Source organism: Dipodomys merriami, unplaced genomic scaffold, assembly GCF_024711535.1.
Source record: "Dipodomys merriami isolate MVZ:Mamm:240054 unplaced genomic scaffold, mDipMer1.0.p SCAF_62, whole genome shotgun sequence".
NCBI lineage: Eukaryota > Metazoa > Chordata > Mammalia > Rodentia > Heteromyidae > Dipodomys > Dipodomys merriami.
The window spans coordinates 225113-240389 of record NW_027206202.1 but is presented as its reverse complement, the minus strand read 5'-3'; the positions used below and the strand labels follow the sequence as shown (position 1 = coordinate 240389).

Sequence of the window (15277 nt, the reverse complement as noted above, 5' to 3'; positions counted from 1 at the left end):
CCGAACCCAGGGCTTGGCCAGGATGGACTCAGCAGTGATTCCTGTGATCTCAAAGGCTAGAATGCTGGCTCTGGCAACTCTCCTGCACATGTGCACCAAGTGTCCGTGGCACACGATCCATAAACATTAGTACAGAGTCCAGGCTTTCCTTCCAGCTCAAGAGGTAAAGCACTTAACATCCTATGGCAAACTAAAGACTCTACTTGGAAGCTTTCATTCTGGGGTGAAAGATCAGGAACAAATACAAAACAGAAAAGACAGGCAACTGGTAAGACAATGGGACAGAAGTTGGAGAACAGGGCGCTGCAGTGGACACTAAACTTAAGTGTAAGCAGGGTAGGTGTGGTCGTTAGATAGGGTGGTCAGAGCAAGCCCTTGCAGAGCTGAACCCTGAGTTGGATACAGGAAATACATTCCAGGAAGTGGAAAAAAGTATAAAGGCCCTGAGGTAGGTACGACCTCAGCAGTGGTCCAAAATGAGAAAGCATCCTGGTACGATGGGCAGGCATGACAAGGCAGGTCATACAGGGTGACAGCCTAGGTAAGACTGTTTCCTTCCAAGTCCCATGGAAACTCCTGGAAGATCCTTGGCAGAATGGTATGGTATGATTATTATTTATTGGTGGCACTGGGGCTTGAACTCATGGCCTGCACTTGCTAGGCAGGTTTGAGCCATGCTCCAACTTATGGCAGGATTCACATTTTGGCACTTGGGCTGCTATATGGAGAAGGAATTCAGAATTTGGAAAATAATTCAGAAGAGACTAGGGTGCACAAAGAGCAGAGGGCGCCTCCTGCTTCCCACTTGTCTTTCTTGTGCAATGCTGCTTCTTTCAACCCTGAACTTCTGCAGTATGAAAGGAGGCAGCTCTGCCATCTGCAGAGAGAGAGCTTAGTGTGTACCAAGAAGCACAGGCTCTGCCAAACCAGGTCTACCACGGGGCTGCTGAGAAGCACAACATGGCCCATCCAAGTCATCTCCTGGCTTAGAAAGAGAAGTACTTTCCCTCTCCAAATGGACGCAGATTCACATTTGCCTATCGACAAATATAAGGGAGGGGACAGCTTCATGTGTTTGCTGGATTGACAACTGTTAAAGGGAAGTGCACTTCCCTTATCTTTTTTGTTTTGGGGGGGGGATACTGTTGTGAAATAGGGTTCCACTATGTAGTCCAACCTAGCCACCAATTCTGATCCTCCTGCCTCAATCTCTCAGGTGCTGTGATTACAGGCATATGTCACCATGACTGCTCAATGTGTACTTTTCATAAACTCATAGACACTGGTATCTTTCCAGACTCCTAAGCCCTCAATCTTAGTTAAAACTCCTGAAGGCAAAGAGCCCAAGTATTAAATTCACCAACCATAACCTGATTCAAATGGAAAGAATGAGCACAAATGCCACCAGGCTTCTCTGGCTACATCATTTCTTTAGGCAGATTTTCAGAGTAGATTTCAGAGCTTTCTTCATAATCATGGCTAAGAGCCAGCCCCAACATCACCAGAAATCTTCAGCAAAGTCTACTTCCTTCCCCTTTTAGGTTCTGGGAACCAGAGATCAAAGTGCAGATGAAGATTTAAAATTAAATCTTAAAAGGCAAAAAAAAAATTAGCAAGCAAGCAGAAGCCTGAGTTGGGTTACAGGGGGGGAAAATAAGATACCCGACGAAGGGAGAATTTTGGTAAATTAATAAATGCTAATTCATATTCTTAGACAAGGACTGAAGAGATGTGCATACAAAAACTCAATACTCAATATACTCAAAGGAGGGAGTAACTTACTAACAATTTTTCCTTATTTGGCCCTAAAAAAGGAAAACTATTATTGTGGTAGATGCAGATCAAATGCCTCTGGGGCTCAGGCAAGCCATATTAATGCTTTATTAGATTTTAACTTCCATGTTGGAAGGGGCTTTGTCTTTTCCACGAACACTGAACTCTAAGGAAGAGCTTGGTATCCAACAGCATTCAATAATTACTGGGTGGATAACATGAATGGATAAGTGGGATGGATAAATGGATGGATGGATTGACAGACAGATGGAAGGATGAATGACTGGGTGGGTGGGTGGATGAGATGGATAAATGGATGGATGGCTAAATGGGTCAGTGGGGGGTTAGGTAGGTAGATAAGAGGAAAGGGCAGAGAAGACAGGAAGAAGAAAGGGAAGGGAGGAAAATGAGAAGAACGCAGACTAGCAGTCTCCTGGGCTGCTGAGAAGATGGCTGTGAGGAGCAGAGGGAGGAGGGGTGACAAATGAGCGGACTTGCCTGCAGGAAAGCTCAGGAGTTAAGAGAGGATACAAAGAAAGCTGCAGCTGAGAGTCATGCCTCTCCAGACACAGTCATTATCAGATATGACAAAGGAAATTCATCATCCACTTATACCCATTATACCCTCCTGGGAATTTAAAATTGATTGACAATAAATTTAACACTTGGGTATAGATTGCCCATTCAAAGCATGTGTTACTATTGATTTATGTGAATAAAGTTTTCTTGAGTAATTTGCTTCTTGGGACAGGCAGCTTTGCAGGGAACCAGCAGCATGCCAAGCAGTAGAAAGCACTGAGACGCTGGTAGTGTAGCACTTTCATTCTAGTCCTTGGCATTCCAGCACATTCCCATCCCTCACCCCAATTTGCAGCTGGGCCCTTGGTGAACCTCCTAATATATTGGAAGACTGAAACACTGCCAAGTCTTCAAATGGGTCCTTTTACCTTAGCACATCAAAATCATTTCCTTTATCCTGGCAGTCAGACCTTGTCATAGCAACTCTGTGCATTACCTGGCAGGGTGCCGCGGCTGTCCATGCACATGGAGAAGATGCGCTCATAAACCAGCTTTCCTAAGGGAAGAGGATACAGGCTGTGCTTAGGGACAAGATGTCATCTCCCAGGCGCACCCCATCTTGTGGCAGGATGTTGCCACCTAGTGGACACAGGTTAAGATATCTCTCTTTTTCTGTAATACTGAGGTCTGAACTCAAAGCCTCACAATTCCTAGGCAAAGAGCTCCACAACTTCAGCCTCACCCCAGCTCTTTGGCTTTTAGGGTTTTTTTTTTCATACAGGGTCTCATACTTCCACCTGGGCTGGCCTCAGAACATGTCTTCCTACTTATACCTTCCAAGGTGACAAACACTCAGTAAGTTTTGCCCAGACTGGACTTAAACTGCAATCTCTGTCTCCCAAGCAGCTGGGATTACAGGTGTACACCACCACACCCAGCTTCATACTACTAATGAAAGGGGATTTTTCTTCTGTGAGAGGAAGAAACGTGACATTTCTACCTTCTGGATCTCTCTAAGGAGCCTTGGGTCTCTTGATGCATTTAACAGAACATTCTAGGCATTCATTCTGCATTTGTTTTTAGGCCAGACTAAAAATGACAGCCCGTGGGCTGAGTCCAGCTGAGACCATGTGTTTTGTCAACTTTAATGGCCCACCAAGTGTTTATTCTTTCAAGTCCCAATGACAATGAGCTCCTGGTTCCTGCAGTACCTGAGACCAGTCCTGAAGTTTTCAGCACAGTAAGCCAATAAACACCTCACACACCCATTTCCCAGGCTGATTCTGTCATTTCTCGGAGCTAATTCACCCAGGCCCCCATCTCCTAGACAGGCCTGACTCAGTCTCCAACTGAGTTTATTTTCTGACAGGTTAGCTCTGCTGATAGGACCTGCTGGGTTGGGAGCCCTCAACACTCCTTGCCTCTGCCCAGACCCTGGCCCTCAGAGGATGGATGGCAGCACTGCCTGGTCCTTTGGGTCACCTTCCTGTAACAGTCATGGATAGGCCAGGGAGGGGGAGTTGCCTGGGTTGGGAAAACTGCCTGTGGCATTCCTAGGGGCCTCCTGCAGCTCTAAGCTATGGACCTCAGTTTAAGACATTCTTCCTGGCTATAAAAAACTCTGCAAGGGTCTTGTAGTGGGGACCCAGGCAGGCAAAATGCAGCATGAAGGCCTTAGTAAGGTCCAGACAGAAGGCTTGGGATGGGTGAGCGGGGAGAGCTTTAGGAGACTGAGCTGCAAGCCATAGGTATCTGGACACAGGGGTATGACACTGACAGCTCTCAAACCTGAGCAAAGGGTTACATGGCAAAGCTACTCCCTGAGACAGGGACCTTGTAAGGCAGGGCAAAGGCCGAGAAGACAGGCCAAGTCCAGTGCCACTGTCCATCTGAAACATCTCCCAGAGGGCCATGTGCTAAAGTTTGACTCACAAGCTTGACACTGTTGTAAGGCAATGGGCCTTGAGAGGAGGGGAGACCTAAAGGGAGGTCTTGAGGTCACTGGGGGTGTGGCTTCGAAGAGAGAGTGGGGCTCCAGCCCTTTCTTCACACTTTTTGCCTCCTGGCCATGGATTTGCTCTGCCACAGGCTTTCACTGGGACGTGCTGCCTCTGGCAAAGGCCAGCCAAAGACAACCAGATCACGCACTGGACCTCCAAAACTCAAGTAACCCTCTTTCCTTGAGGGCAGAAGGTGACTTAACAGCCAGTCATGAACAGTGAGGGCTCCAGATGCCCCGAGGTAGCAAAACGTGGCTCACAGCGACCCCTACTGGCCTATCCACCTGGTCAGCCTAAGGCAAAAACCAGCACCGGAGCTTCTCCCAAACAGCCCCACTACAGCGGGACAACACTCAGGGCCCTATGACCAATGACAATTTACTGAGTATTTCAATGTAGCTGCAAGTAGCTGGCATTAGAAAGTTCCCAGCACAAAGAAATGCTAAGTGACTGAGGTAGTGAGCATGCAGCTCCCTTCCCCGATCACTACACACTGAACGCCAGAACTGACATGTACAATTACAGATGCGAATTAAAAACATTACAAAGAGAAGAACCTTTGACAATGGGCCTGGGTGGGTTGGGTCCCCTCAGGATTTTCCTACTTCACAGGGCAGAATCTAACTGCAAGCAGGTGTTCTGGCTAGTTAGCACTTACCAAAGGTGTCAAGGATGTCAGTGATGAGGACAAACTTGCTGGGGTAGAACTGAATCACGCTCGTGTCTGAGAGGAGCTTGGAGCACTGCAAGAGAGGACAGGATGATTCACCTGGCACGCCTCTCACAGCTGGGCCCTGGGTCCACATCATCAATGGCTCCCACTAACCAGTTAAGGGCTGGCTGCGAGCCTGTGCTAGGCAAACAACAGTGCTTCTGATACACAGACTCCAACTGCTCACAGACAACCTACTAAGGAAGATTCTGGAAAGCCATGAACAAGGAAGACTCATTGGGAAGCCTCCGCCTCCAATGCACCAGGCTCAGCCTTCAACGCCATTCTGCCTTCCCATGACCAATCTGATGCTCCAGCTTTCCAGCTGGCCTCCTCTGCTTTATTCCTGCTTTGTCAGGATCCGCCAGGCAAGTACACCCCAAATCTGCACACTTGTCTCTGTTAATTTAAACGCTCACTCCTGATTCTCCTTGAAGGTGTTTCTCTACATGCTGGCTGCATTTTGCCTTGCCAGGCACTGGCAATCCCTACACTGCCCCCACAGCAGAGCCCTAAGCACCCCACACTGACATCTTGTAGAACCACAGACAGCAATTTCTACTTTGAAGAACTAAGCTTAGCACTCCGAAATTTTGAGATTTTGACCACACATCAATCACTCTCACAGTAAACCTTGGAGCGATTCTGGCCAAGATCTTTACAAAAAGTAGGAGCTGTTTTCCTTGCAGGACTTGACTCGCTCAAGTATCAGTGTATCAATACTCTCCTAAAAGTATAGACCTGCTTTCCCTAGCGCAAAATTCTAGAGAATGTCTTTAAAATCCATCTATCAGACATGCTATTAGTCCTTAACTTGCCAGGCCAACTTGATCAAGAGTCCTGGTGGAGGAAACCTGAGATCGCACTGCTTATTCTACAGTGTACACAAATCAGAGCCAACATACTGCCTCACCTAGGGGAATCAAAACTTTGTAATCCAGGGTCACAGCTGCTTCCTGGAATTGGACAGTGCTCAACCTGTGCAGTTGCACATAGTGGCCCTGGGGCTCATGACCTCATGAACACAGTTTTACCATCATGGCCTTTCACATCAAGTATGTGAAGACAGGACAGATGAATAAATGTCAAATCCTACAGACAGGCTGCTACAAACCCAACGTGAGAAGTTTTAGAAGGAAATCTGTGGGGAGGTGGGCAATGTCACCCCATCCCCCCTACCCCATCCCTCGGACCTGGATGACTATTTTCAGAGCCTTCACTTTCTGGTCCGAGGCCCAGGCATCCTTTAATGACTGGTTGAGCTCCTCTATGCGGTTCACGTAGTCCTGCTGAGTCAGGTTCAGCAGCTCCTTCTGGGACCCCTGTGTGGAGAGGCAGAGGTGTTGGCAGAGGGAAACAGGGAGCCTGTCTGACCCCTGACTCTCTTCAGAACAGCTGGGTTCTGGCTATTTTCTCCCTGTCCACAGTCCTCCACACACTGATGGCCGTGGGTTTTCTACCCAGAACAGGGAGCCAGGCCCAAGCAGCCCAGCTCAGCCACCACCATGGCTGACTGAGCAGTGTCTGTGCCCCTGCACTTGCTCTCTGTGGATTGGCATAGCACCCATATCCCTGCTTACTGGGAGTAGCAGGAGTGGGGCTCAATGCAAAGTTCAGCAGACATGGTTTCACTCAGGATGCCAGGCAACATTCTCTGCACTCAAGGAGCTAATGGTACTGCAGATACCTGCAGTAGTGGGGTGAATGCATTCGAGGCACCCTCTCTGCCCAGATCTGGAACTGGAGACAGGGGGGCCACAGCTATGCACTGGCTTAATCAAGGAATGAAACACCCCCACCGTCCACAAGCTCCCCATCAACACCAGACACAATAGACGGCTTCTCACCTCCTCAAAGTCATCCAGCTCCTCCAGCCGCGTGCGGACTTTCTCTGACATGGCGGACCCAGCCGCTCCCGCTCTGCCTGCATAGGAGGCACACTGGTCACACACACCGCTGGCTTTCCTCTCGCCCAGCTCAAACCCCTCCACCACCAAGAATGGCATCCTTCAAGTAAATGGCATCCTTCAATCTCCAGCTCCAGGCAGAGATGGCAGAGGGCTCATTACAGAAAAGACTACCTCCTGTGTAGCAAAGCTCCAAAGGATTTCCACTTAGTGGCCACACTACCAGGAGCAGAGCTGCCTGGGGAAGGGGATCCCCCACATTTGGGTTTCATGAAACTGCACTCTTGTTCTCTCCAAGTGAGAAAGGATGCCAAAAGCCCTCGTGTCACCATTTGCCTCAGACCTGTCTTCAGCATGACATGTTTGCCCCAAACCAGCTAAGCAACTTCCCTGTGTGCCAGAGGGGGGCTTGAAAGCAACAGAGCCAGATGGCTTTATCCCAGCATCTACTACCATAGTTGCTGCCACTGGCAGGGGCCAGAGGACAAAGGTGACAGCTGCCCTCAGTCCCACCTTCTGGCCTGCAGTGTGGCTTCCAAAATACACACTACATGGCTTATGAAGAGCAGAAAGCCCTTCCTCACACCTTGGAAATCTGGCCAGTTCAAGATGAAGGTGCCAGTGGGTTCAATGTGTGCAGAAGTCCTAGCCTATGCTTCCTAAATGGCATTTGAATTCCCTGGGCCCTTCATGTAAGGACACAAACCCACTCATGAAGACCTTCACAACCTCATGATATCCCTGAAGACTCTGACTAAAACCATCCCCTGCTGCTGTGCCATCTCTACCTGCAGAACAAGAGTGGAAAGAGGAGGTCATGTATCATCTGTCATATCCCAAAAGCCACCCTCACCTGTACCCTAGCAGGACAAGATTTATTAACATACTAACCAAAAGGAAACTAAGGGCTGACAAGGTGGCTCAGTGGTAAAGTGCTTGCACATGAAGCCCTGGGTTCAACTCCTCAGCACCACGTAAACAGAAAAAGCTGCAAATGGTGCTGTAGCTCAAGTGGTAGAGTGCTAGCCTTGAGCAAAAAGAAGCATCAGGGACAGTGACAAGCCCTGAGTTCAAGCCCCAGGACTGGCAAAAAAAAAAAAAAGGAAACAAAGGAAAGCTCAAAGGAATTGTAGGGTCCCCTCTTGCAGTGCTGACTCAGCAAGGAGGGGGCAGCATTCATTCCACTCACAAACTTTTCAAGCTTTTCCTACTCCTTGTGCTCCACTGGGGAGCCTATCCCACAGCACTTAGGAAGTCTTAAAAGGGGAAATAGAACAGCTGCTTTCAGGGCCCCAAGAACCAGGATGTCCACACTTTCTCGAGAGGAAAACTTAATAAGGCAAAGGAAAGGTATAAAGCAGCCCCCAGCTGGTGGGGGTGTTCCCCTTGTTCTTTATGTCCCCGAAGACAACAGGACACCGGTCTTTTACTCCTTGGCCTCTATCAGGCTCTAAGCATGTATTTTTATTCTCCATTGTATTGATGGAGTTTTACAGCTTTAATGAATTAGAAATCAGGACTGTATAATACAAACTATTTTCCCTTTCGCAAAATTATACTAAATGCAGCAAATTTCCCAGCAAAACAAGAACAAGAACTGTTCGTACCTTTGTCAGATCCCATAAACAGATTCTGCAAAGACAAAGAATCCATGAATGTTGTCTCAACATAAAGTAACAGAATCACTGTTTCTCCACAAAGCCATATATGTGTACTCAAAGAAGGCGGAAGCAAATAGTCAAAGGAGGAAATGTGAGGTATCACTTTCACCTCACTTCAAAGCTCTCAGGTGAGCCAACAGACCCCAACATCTGCCGAGTCAGCAGTCACCTAACAGAATATGGGTGCCTTTCCCATTTCTGCACCGTAGTCACTCTGGGCGGGGTCACCTTGGAGGGCTGTCCTGGACACTGAAAGGTATCTGAGGGCCTCCCAGGTCTCCACCCCCAGATGCAGGGCAGGAGGGTGAAGGGCTGCCACTGTGATCACCAGCTTTCTAGACTTTTCCACAGGACTCTGAAGTGGACTCTTGTGGAAAGCACTGCTTAGGCTCACTGTATGTATTCCAAAAAAAAAAAAAAAAAAAAAGGGAAGATGCAAACAATCCAACAATTCAGCTTGCATGTCATTCTGCTGTTCCCTTCCTTCCCCACGGGAAGAGGGAGGTGATAGAAGGTTCCACTTCCTGGCCTCCCTTGCAGCTCCCCAAACCACCCCCCACCCGCCCCCTTCAAGACTAAGTCCAAAGCAGGGCACCAGTGGCCCACACCTGTAATCCTAGCTACTCAAGAGGCTGAAATCTGAGGATTGCAGTTCAAAGCCAGCCTGGGCAATAAAGTTCATGAGACTCATCTCCAATAAACCACCAAAAAAGGGATGGGAAGGTGGCTAGTGGTAGAGTGCTTGCCTTGCATGCAAGAGGCCCTGGGTTCAATTCCTCAGCACCACATAAGCAGAAAAAGTTGGAAGTGGTTCAGTGGCTCAAAAGGTAGAGTCCTAGCTTTGAGCTGAAGAGCTGAGGGACAGTGCCCAGGCCCAGAGTTCAAGCCCCACGATCGACTAAATAAATAAATAAACCACAAAAAAACTGGTGCTGTGGCTCAAGTGGTAGAATGCTTGCCTTGAGCAGAAGAGCTGAGGGACAGCAACCAGGCCCCGAGCTCAAGCCACATGACTGACCCTGCCCCTGCTCCCTCCCCCCCCCCCAAAAAAAAGACTAAGTCCTTCAGGAGGCCCCTGAATGGAAGGGTCCACTTTGTTCCCTTTCTTCCGTCCATGAAGTCTAACTTCAGCACATCAGCAGGATAGAGAGCCCCTCCAGCCCTGCACACCCACTCTGCCTCCTTCCCTCTGAGCCTCCTCCCCTCCGAGCCTCCTCTCAGAAGAGAGAGACACGTGCCACGCCTGGTGCCTTCACTGGGGAGGACCTAACTTGCCACAGGCTCACCTGCTTCCCTGGGTGGGAAGCCCTCTCCCAGGGGAGGGGAAGCCACATGCCCCACACATGCACAGCCATCCTATGAAAGCCAACTGCCTCGGCTGGGGCCAGCGAACTTTCAGCTGCAGGAGGACATGCTGCGGCCCAGAATGCAGTGGTGGTACCCGGTGCCCTTCAAGGGGACTCCACTACTCTAATTCTGCTCTAAACCAACCTCCTCCTGATTCTCACCCCTGATCTCCCACCCACCCAACAGGAGGAGCTGGGCAGCAGGAGGGCCTCAGGTACTCACAATAGAGAGCCTCTCAGTGGTAGTGTACCGGGCCAGGATTTCCCCCCGCTTGCTGGCCCAGGGCTCAAAATCTGATCCCACCATGGAGCTGTCATCCTGGTCCCGCTTCTTCCTGGTGCTGTCCTGAGGAGCAAAACATGAAGATGTCCCTTTAGCACAGGCTGTGGCAGGAGGCCCTGCCCTGGGGGAGCGGGGCAGATCGTCTGAAGATTTACAGTGCTGCAAACATCAGTTCAGGTCTGCAAATATCATTCTGGGTCATTTCACTAGAAATGGCCAAGAGCCACAGCTCACAAAGGAAAGGAAATTGAACAAAATCACTGTTCTACTGCCCAAACAGCAGGCTGAAACCACTACTGACATCAGTGCCAAGGAGCAAATGGAGTAGGGACAGGTGAGGCCCAGGTGCAGGATAGGCTGGTACCATCAGACCCTTCCCCCATACTGCCCTCCCCCAGCAGTGCTCTGCACATGGGCACCAGGATGGAGAAATGTTCAAGTAACATTACTGGTAAGACAGCAAACCCAGAACATCCTGTGTGGGCAGTGGAAGAACATGTTAGTGCCATACCTGGTTCTTACAACCCAACATGACCATCACAAATGAGATTGTGACCAAAAGCAACACAGGAAGTTTCCCCCCATAGATCATCAAGCCAAAATCAAGTGCAAAAGATAGATGGACTTCTACAAAAACTCTCTTACGTGAGAGAGCAATATGAAGTGGAAGCTAAGTGCAGGTTCTGGAGTGGCAGCTGGCCAGGTTCTGGCATGGAGGTGACTTGCCCTCTCAGGCTGGCCATGCCCACCTCCTTAAATGAAGAACCAACAGACAGGATGCGGTGCTGTTCTGTGCAGATGCACACATCAGCCAGCCCCTTAGGTAACCACAGAGAAGGCAAACTGGCATTGAGTGTAGCTCAGAGGCAGAGCTCTCCACAGCTTGCACAGAGCCAAGGTAGATCCCCAGCACTGCCAAAAAAAAAAAGCATGAAAATAATAAATACATTTTGCTGGGTGCTGGTGGCTCACGGCTGTCATCCTAGCTTCTCAAGAGGCTGAGATCTGAAGATCATGGTTCAAAGCCAGCCCGGGTAGGAAAGTCCGTGAAACTCTTATCTCCAATAAACCACTCAGAAAACCAGAAGTGGCGCCATGGCTCAAGTGGTAGAGCGTGCGCCTTGAGCTGAAGAGCTGAGGGACAGCGCCCAGGCCCAGAGTTCAAGCCCCACAACTGACAAAAAAATAAAATAAAATAAAATACATTTTAAGATGTTTCAAAAATAAAGAGCTGAGCGCTGATGGATCATGCCTGTAATCCTCGATACTTAGGAGGCTACGATCTGAGGATTGTGGTTTGAAGACAACCCAGCTAGGAAAATCTGTGATACTCTTAGCTCCAATTAGCCACAAGTGCCAGAAGTTGATCTGTGGCTCAAGTGGTACAGTACTAGCCTTGACCAAATAAAAGCTCAGGGACAGTGCCCAGGCCCTGAGTTCAACTAGAGCAACCAGAGCTCAGGATATTGCCAAGGCCCAAGATCAGCACAAAAAAGAAAATAAAAAAGACTGACCTGGATATCTCCCCTCTTGCCTCTTTAGCCAAGACCCTGGTAAAAGTGGATTGACATGGACTGTCACAAACACAACTCCCTGCACATGAATTGTACATCCTCAAATGGAAGCCCACCTACCCACACACACCAGTGGCCAGGGCACATTACCGTGGCTGCTGCCACAGCTGCGGGGTCAGCAGTGGCTGCAAACATGGAGAGAGGGTCCGTGCCATCAAGGACGCTGCTCAGGGGGTCCACCACGGAGCTGGAGGAAGAGGAGGATGTGGATGACGTGCTTCCTTTCCGGCTCACCTTCTTTGTTTTAGATTCTGTGACCTGTGGGAAGTTTGTGGAGATCCTGTCACCTACCCTTGGTCAGGGTCCCTTCCTCTTCAGGAAGGGAAGCCAAGGTATCAAAACTGACACCTTGGTTTTCCAGACACTGAAAGCTTTGCTCCCATACATATAAAGGGCTCAGACTCCATTTATTTTTTTAATATGCATTTATTGTAAAGATACTGTATAAAGGGGTTACAGTTACACGAGTAAGGTAATGAGTACATTTCCTATCGAGCATTGTTACCCCCTCCTTTGTTTCTCCCCTACCATCCCTTCCCTCCCCACCTCCCCAACTTCTCCCTCCCTCAGACCCCATTTATAGGGGGGAAAAACAAAAACAAAAAAACTGACACCTTGACTTATCAATATGCAAGGGGTTGGGGGTGGGGCTTACTTTTTGTGATAAGCACCATGAATGCTAATCACAGCTGTTTGGGAAGGGAAGGCAGGGAGTTAGCTAGGAAGGGTTTGAAAAATTACTTGGAGGCCACTGAAAGGCAGGCACAATAGGACTAGGGGCAGCCTAAAAGCCTCTATGATCCGCTCTCCTCAGCATTGACTTACAAGCTAATCATTGATCCTGCAAAATGGATGTTGCCAAAACTGTAACCAGACAAGAGACTTCACACAAAGATCCAAGAAGAGCCTCAAAATGACCTTTTCAGACTTAGCCCCTGTCCAGAATTTCACACACAGGGACTGCAGCTCACACAGCTACGCATGCACACAACCTTCCTTCACTTCCGTAAGGAGCCTCTCTGTGGGCAAAGAGCCACCCCAGACCTGCTCCATCTCAGTTCTGCCCTTCCCAGACCAGCACAGGGGCATTGACATTTCTCAGGAACCACCAGGCCATCTGCCTGGCAAAAGTGGTGTAGGCAAGTCATGAATCAGCATGTGTGGCCTTCCACAACTGTGGACCTTGAAAGCATTCAATAAGAACTTTGCAGCCGGGCACTAGTGGCTCACCCCAAGCACCACCCAAAAGAACCCTGTGTATTCACACTCCAGGTCTCTAGCCTGATTTTTTTTTTTTAACATCAACAGGTAGCTATGGTGAGTACTGATTCTCCATGTTCCAAAGAGAGAAAACTAGAAGCAAAGTGTAGTTTGCTGACACATCCAAACTGGGGCACCTGTTCCTCACCAGGCCTCAGGGACAGGAGAGCAGGGAATGGAAGGGATGGTGGTGTGATGAGCTGAGTGGTAGGCAGCTGAGCTGCCTGAGGCGAAGGGAAGAGGCAGAAAATGTTTTATCCAAGTTCTTGAGTCAATACAACCTCAGAGCCTTAGGGTGTTCACTGAGCCTTGGGGGAAGGGGAATCACCAAGCACTGGGGGTGCTCACCATGATGGGCTTCAGCGGGTGGTAGTCACCACACTCTAGCTGCACGGACTCCAGGCGGCAGGATGCCAACTCTGCCTTGTAGTTCCGGTTCCTGGAGTGCCTGCAGCAAGAGAACAGGGTCAGCTCAGAGATGGACACACCCAGACCCAGCAAGAGATGGTGAGCAGCCTAGGAGCTAGGCCTGAAGCCCAACGGACAATGATTGTGTCCTAGGTGCTGGGTTCCAAACCTCCACTCCCCCGCGGGCTGAAGGACTTTAACTCTTTCAACTGCCTCCGTTTTCTCACCTGAAAAACTAACATACGAGAATTAAGGCTAAGCACTGTGTGGGTCACCAAACAAGAGCTTGACAGGTGTAAATTCCATGTTCTCTGCAGGCCTCCTCAACTTCAAAGTTGCTGGCCACCTGCCATCCTGCTCCAGGCTCTGGCAACAACAGGGATGGGCAACACCCTCTCTCCTTCTCCCCCCCCCCCCTTCCTCCAAGCACTGTGATTTGCAATCAGGGCTCAGCTAGCTCTACTACTTGAGCCACACTCCTTTTGCTTTTGTTTTCCAGATAGGGTCATGTTCTTTTGCTTGGGACAGCTTCAGACAGATAATTCTCCTCCTGAGTGGCTGGGATTACAGATGTGAACTATCACACTCAACCCTGAGCCCTGATTCTTTTAAAGGGGGAACACATTTGTGGGAAAACCGAAAGACAAACATGCAGGGACCACACAGAAATGCTTAGCACATAGCCTGTTAGGAACTCTGAAGACTCTAGACACTAATAGGGATGTGATATCTGTTTCTAAAATTCCAACAAGCTGGATGTTGGTGGCCCACAGTGTAGTCCTAGCTACTCAGGTGGTTGAAATCTGAGGATCTTGGTTAGAAGTCAGTCCACCAGGGAAGTTTCTGAGACTCGTATCTATAACTAACAACCAAAAAGCCAGAAGTGGAGGCGTAGCTCAAAGTGATAGGGCACCAACCTTGAAAGAAAAACCAAGTGAGAGCCCCAGGCCCTGAGTTCAAGTCCCAGTACTGACTGCGGTACCTTTCTGGAAGTTTCTCGTGTTTTGGGAGCTTAGGTCTTACTGATTTCCCAAAAGGCACCGGCCACTTGTCAAGCCCCAAGCCCATTTCAAAGGAAGCTGAGGGCGTGAGGGGCCTTTGAGGCAGTTGCTCGCTCCCGAATAATCCCACTGTCCTGAGGTCCCCTCACACACATCGCTATTTCAGCCACCAGAGCCCTCTGTCTGACACCTCGGAGCACGCCATTCCCTTCTCCCGAGCTCCTACTCGCCCCTCAAGACCTAGTTTCAGGTGTTCTTCTGACGCCTTCTCGGGCGCCCAGCGGCTTCCCCGGAGGCCGGGGCGCGAGCGCGCGCCGCGCACCCTGGGGGACGCGCAAGGCCACTTGACAGCCGAGGCTGGGCTCGGGGGCACGGAGGCGGCCCCGGGCGGTCCCGAGCCCAGCACCCGGGCCCGGCCCCCGCCAGCCGCCCCGGGGGCGAGCAGGGACGCGGGGCCTGTGAGTCGGGGGTAGCCGCCGCAGGGACAGAGACCCCCATAGACCAGCGCTCCCGCCACCGCCTCCTTACCACGGGAACGCGGCCATCTTCCCTGTCACGTGACCGCAGGCACGGGACTGCTCTCCCCTTTCCCTTCCGGATGTGCCCCGCCCCGTCCGCCCGCCATGCTGGTCAGGGGCGGGTGCCGTAAAGCGAACCTGGGCACTGTCGTGCACGGCGCCATGTTTACTGGGGGCCGGTGTCGTAAAAGGATCCGAGACGCTGTCGTGCGCCCGCGCTTGGCGGCGGTCAGGACTGCGCGGTCGCGCTGCTCACATGCGCCCCCTCGAGGCGGAGGGACAGGCAAACACTAGTGGAAAGTGGCCGCTGACGTG

The 15277-nt window shown here is 50.3% G+C and overlaps 1 protein-coding gene across 2 annotated transcripts in view; it reads right to left on the bottom strand.

Moving 5' to 3' along the window:
- Positions 1 to 15048, bottom strand: part of LOC138814919 (VPS35 endosomal protein-sorting factor-like) — a 55994-nt gene extending 40946 nt beyond the window's left edge. Inside the window, exons 1-9 of one of the 2 annotated variants that reach the window (XM_070004040.1) lie at positions 14973 to 15048; positions 13384 to 13483; positions 11866 to 12033; positions 10142 to 10264; positions 8519 to 8543; positions 6852 to 6928; positions 6198 to 6326; positions 4951 to 5035; positions 2789 to 2848 (exon numbers count right to left, since the gene is read on the bottom strand). In XM_070004040.1, the coding sequence (XP_069860141.1) occupies positions 2789 to 2848; positions 4951 to 5035; positions 6198 to 6326; positions 6852 to 6928; positions 8519 to 8543; positions 10142 to 10264; positions 11866 to 12033; positions 13384 to 13483; positions 14973 to 14989 (784 nt within the window). In that variant the 5' untranslated portion in view covers positions 14990 to 15048. Of the gene's footprint in view, positions 1 to 2788; positions 2849 to 4950; positions 5036 to 6197; positions 6327 to 6851; positions 6929 to 8518; positions 8544 to 10141; positions 10265 to 11865; positions 12034 to 13383; positions 13484 to 14634; positions 14662 to 14972 lie in introns of those variants that run through there. The other variant, XM_070004041.1, reaches the window with a different exon arrangement.
- Between the last annotated feature and the right edge of the window lie 229 nt (positions 15049 to 15277).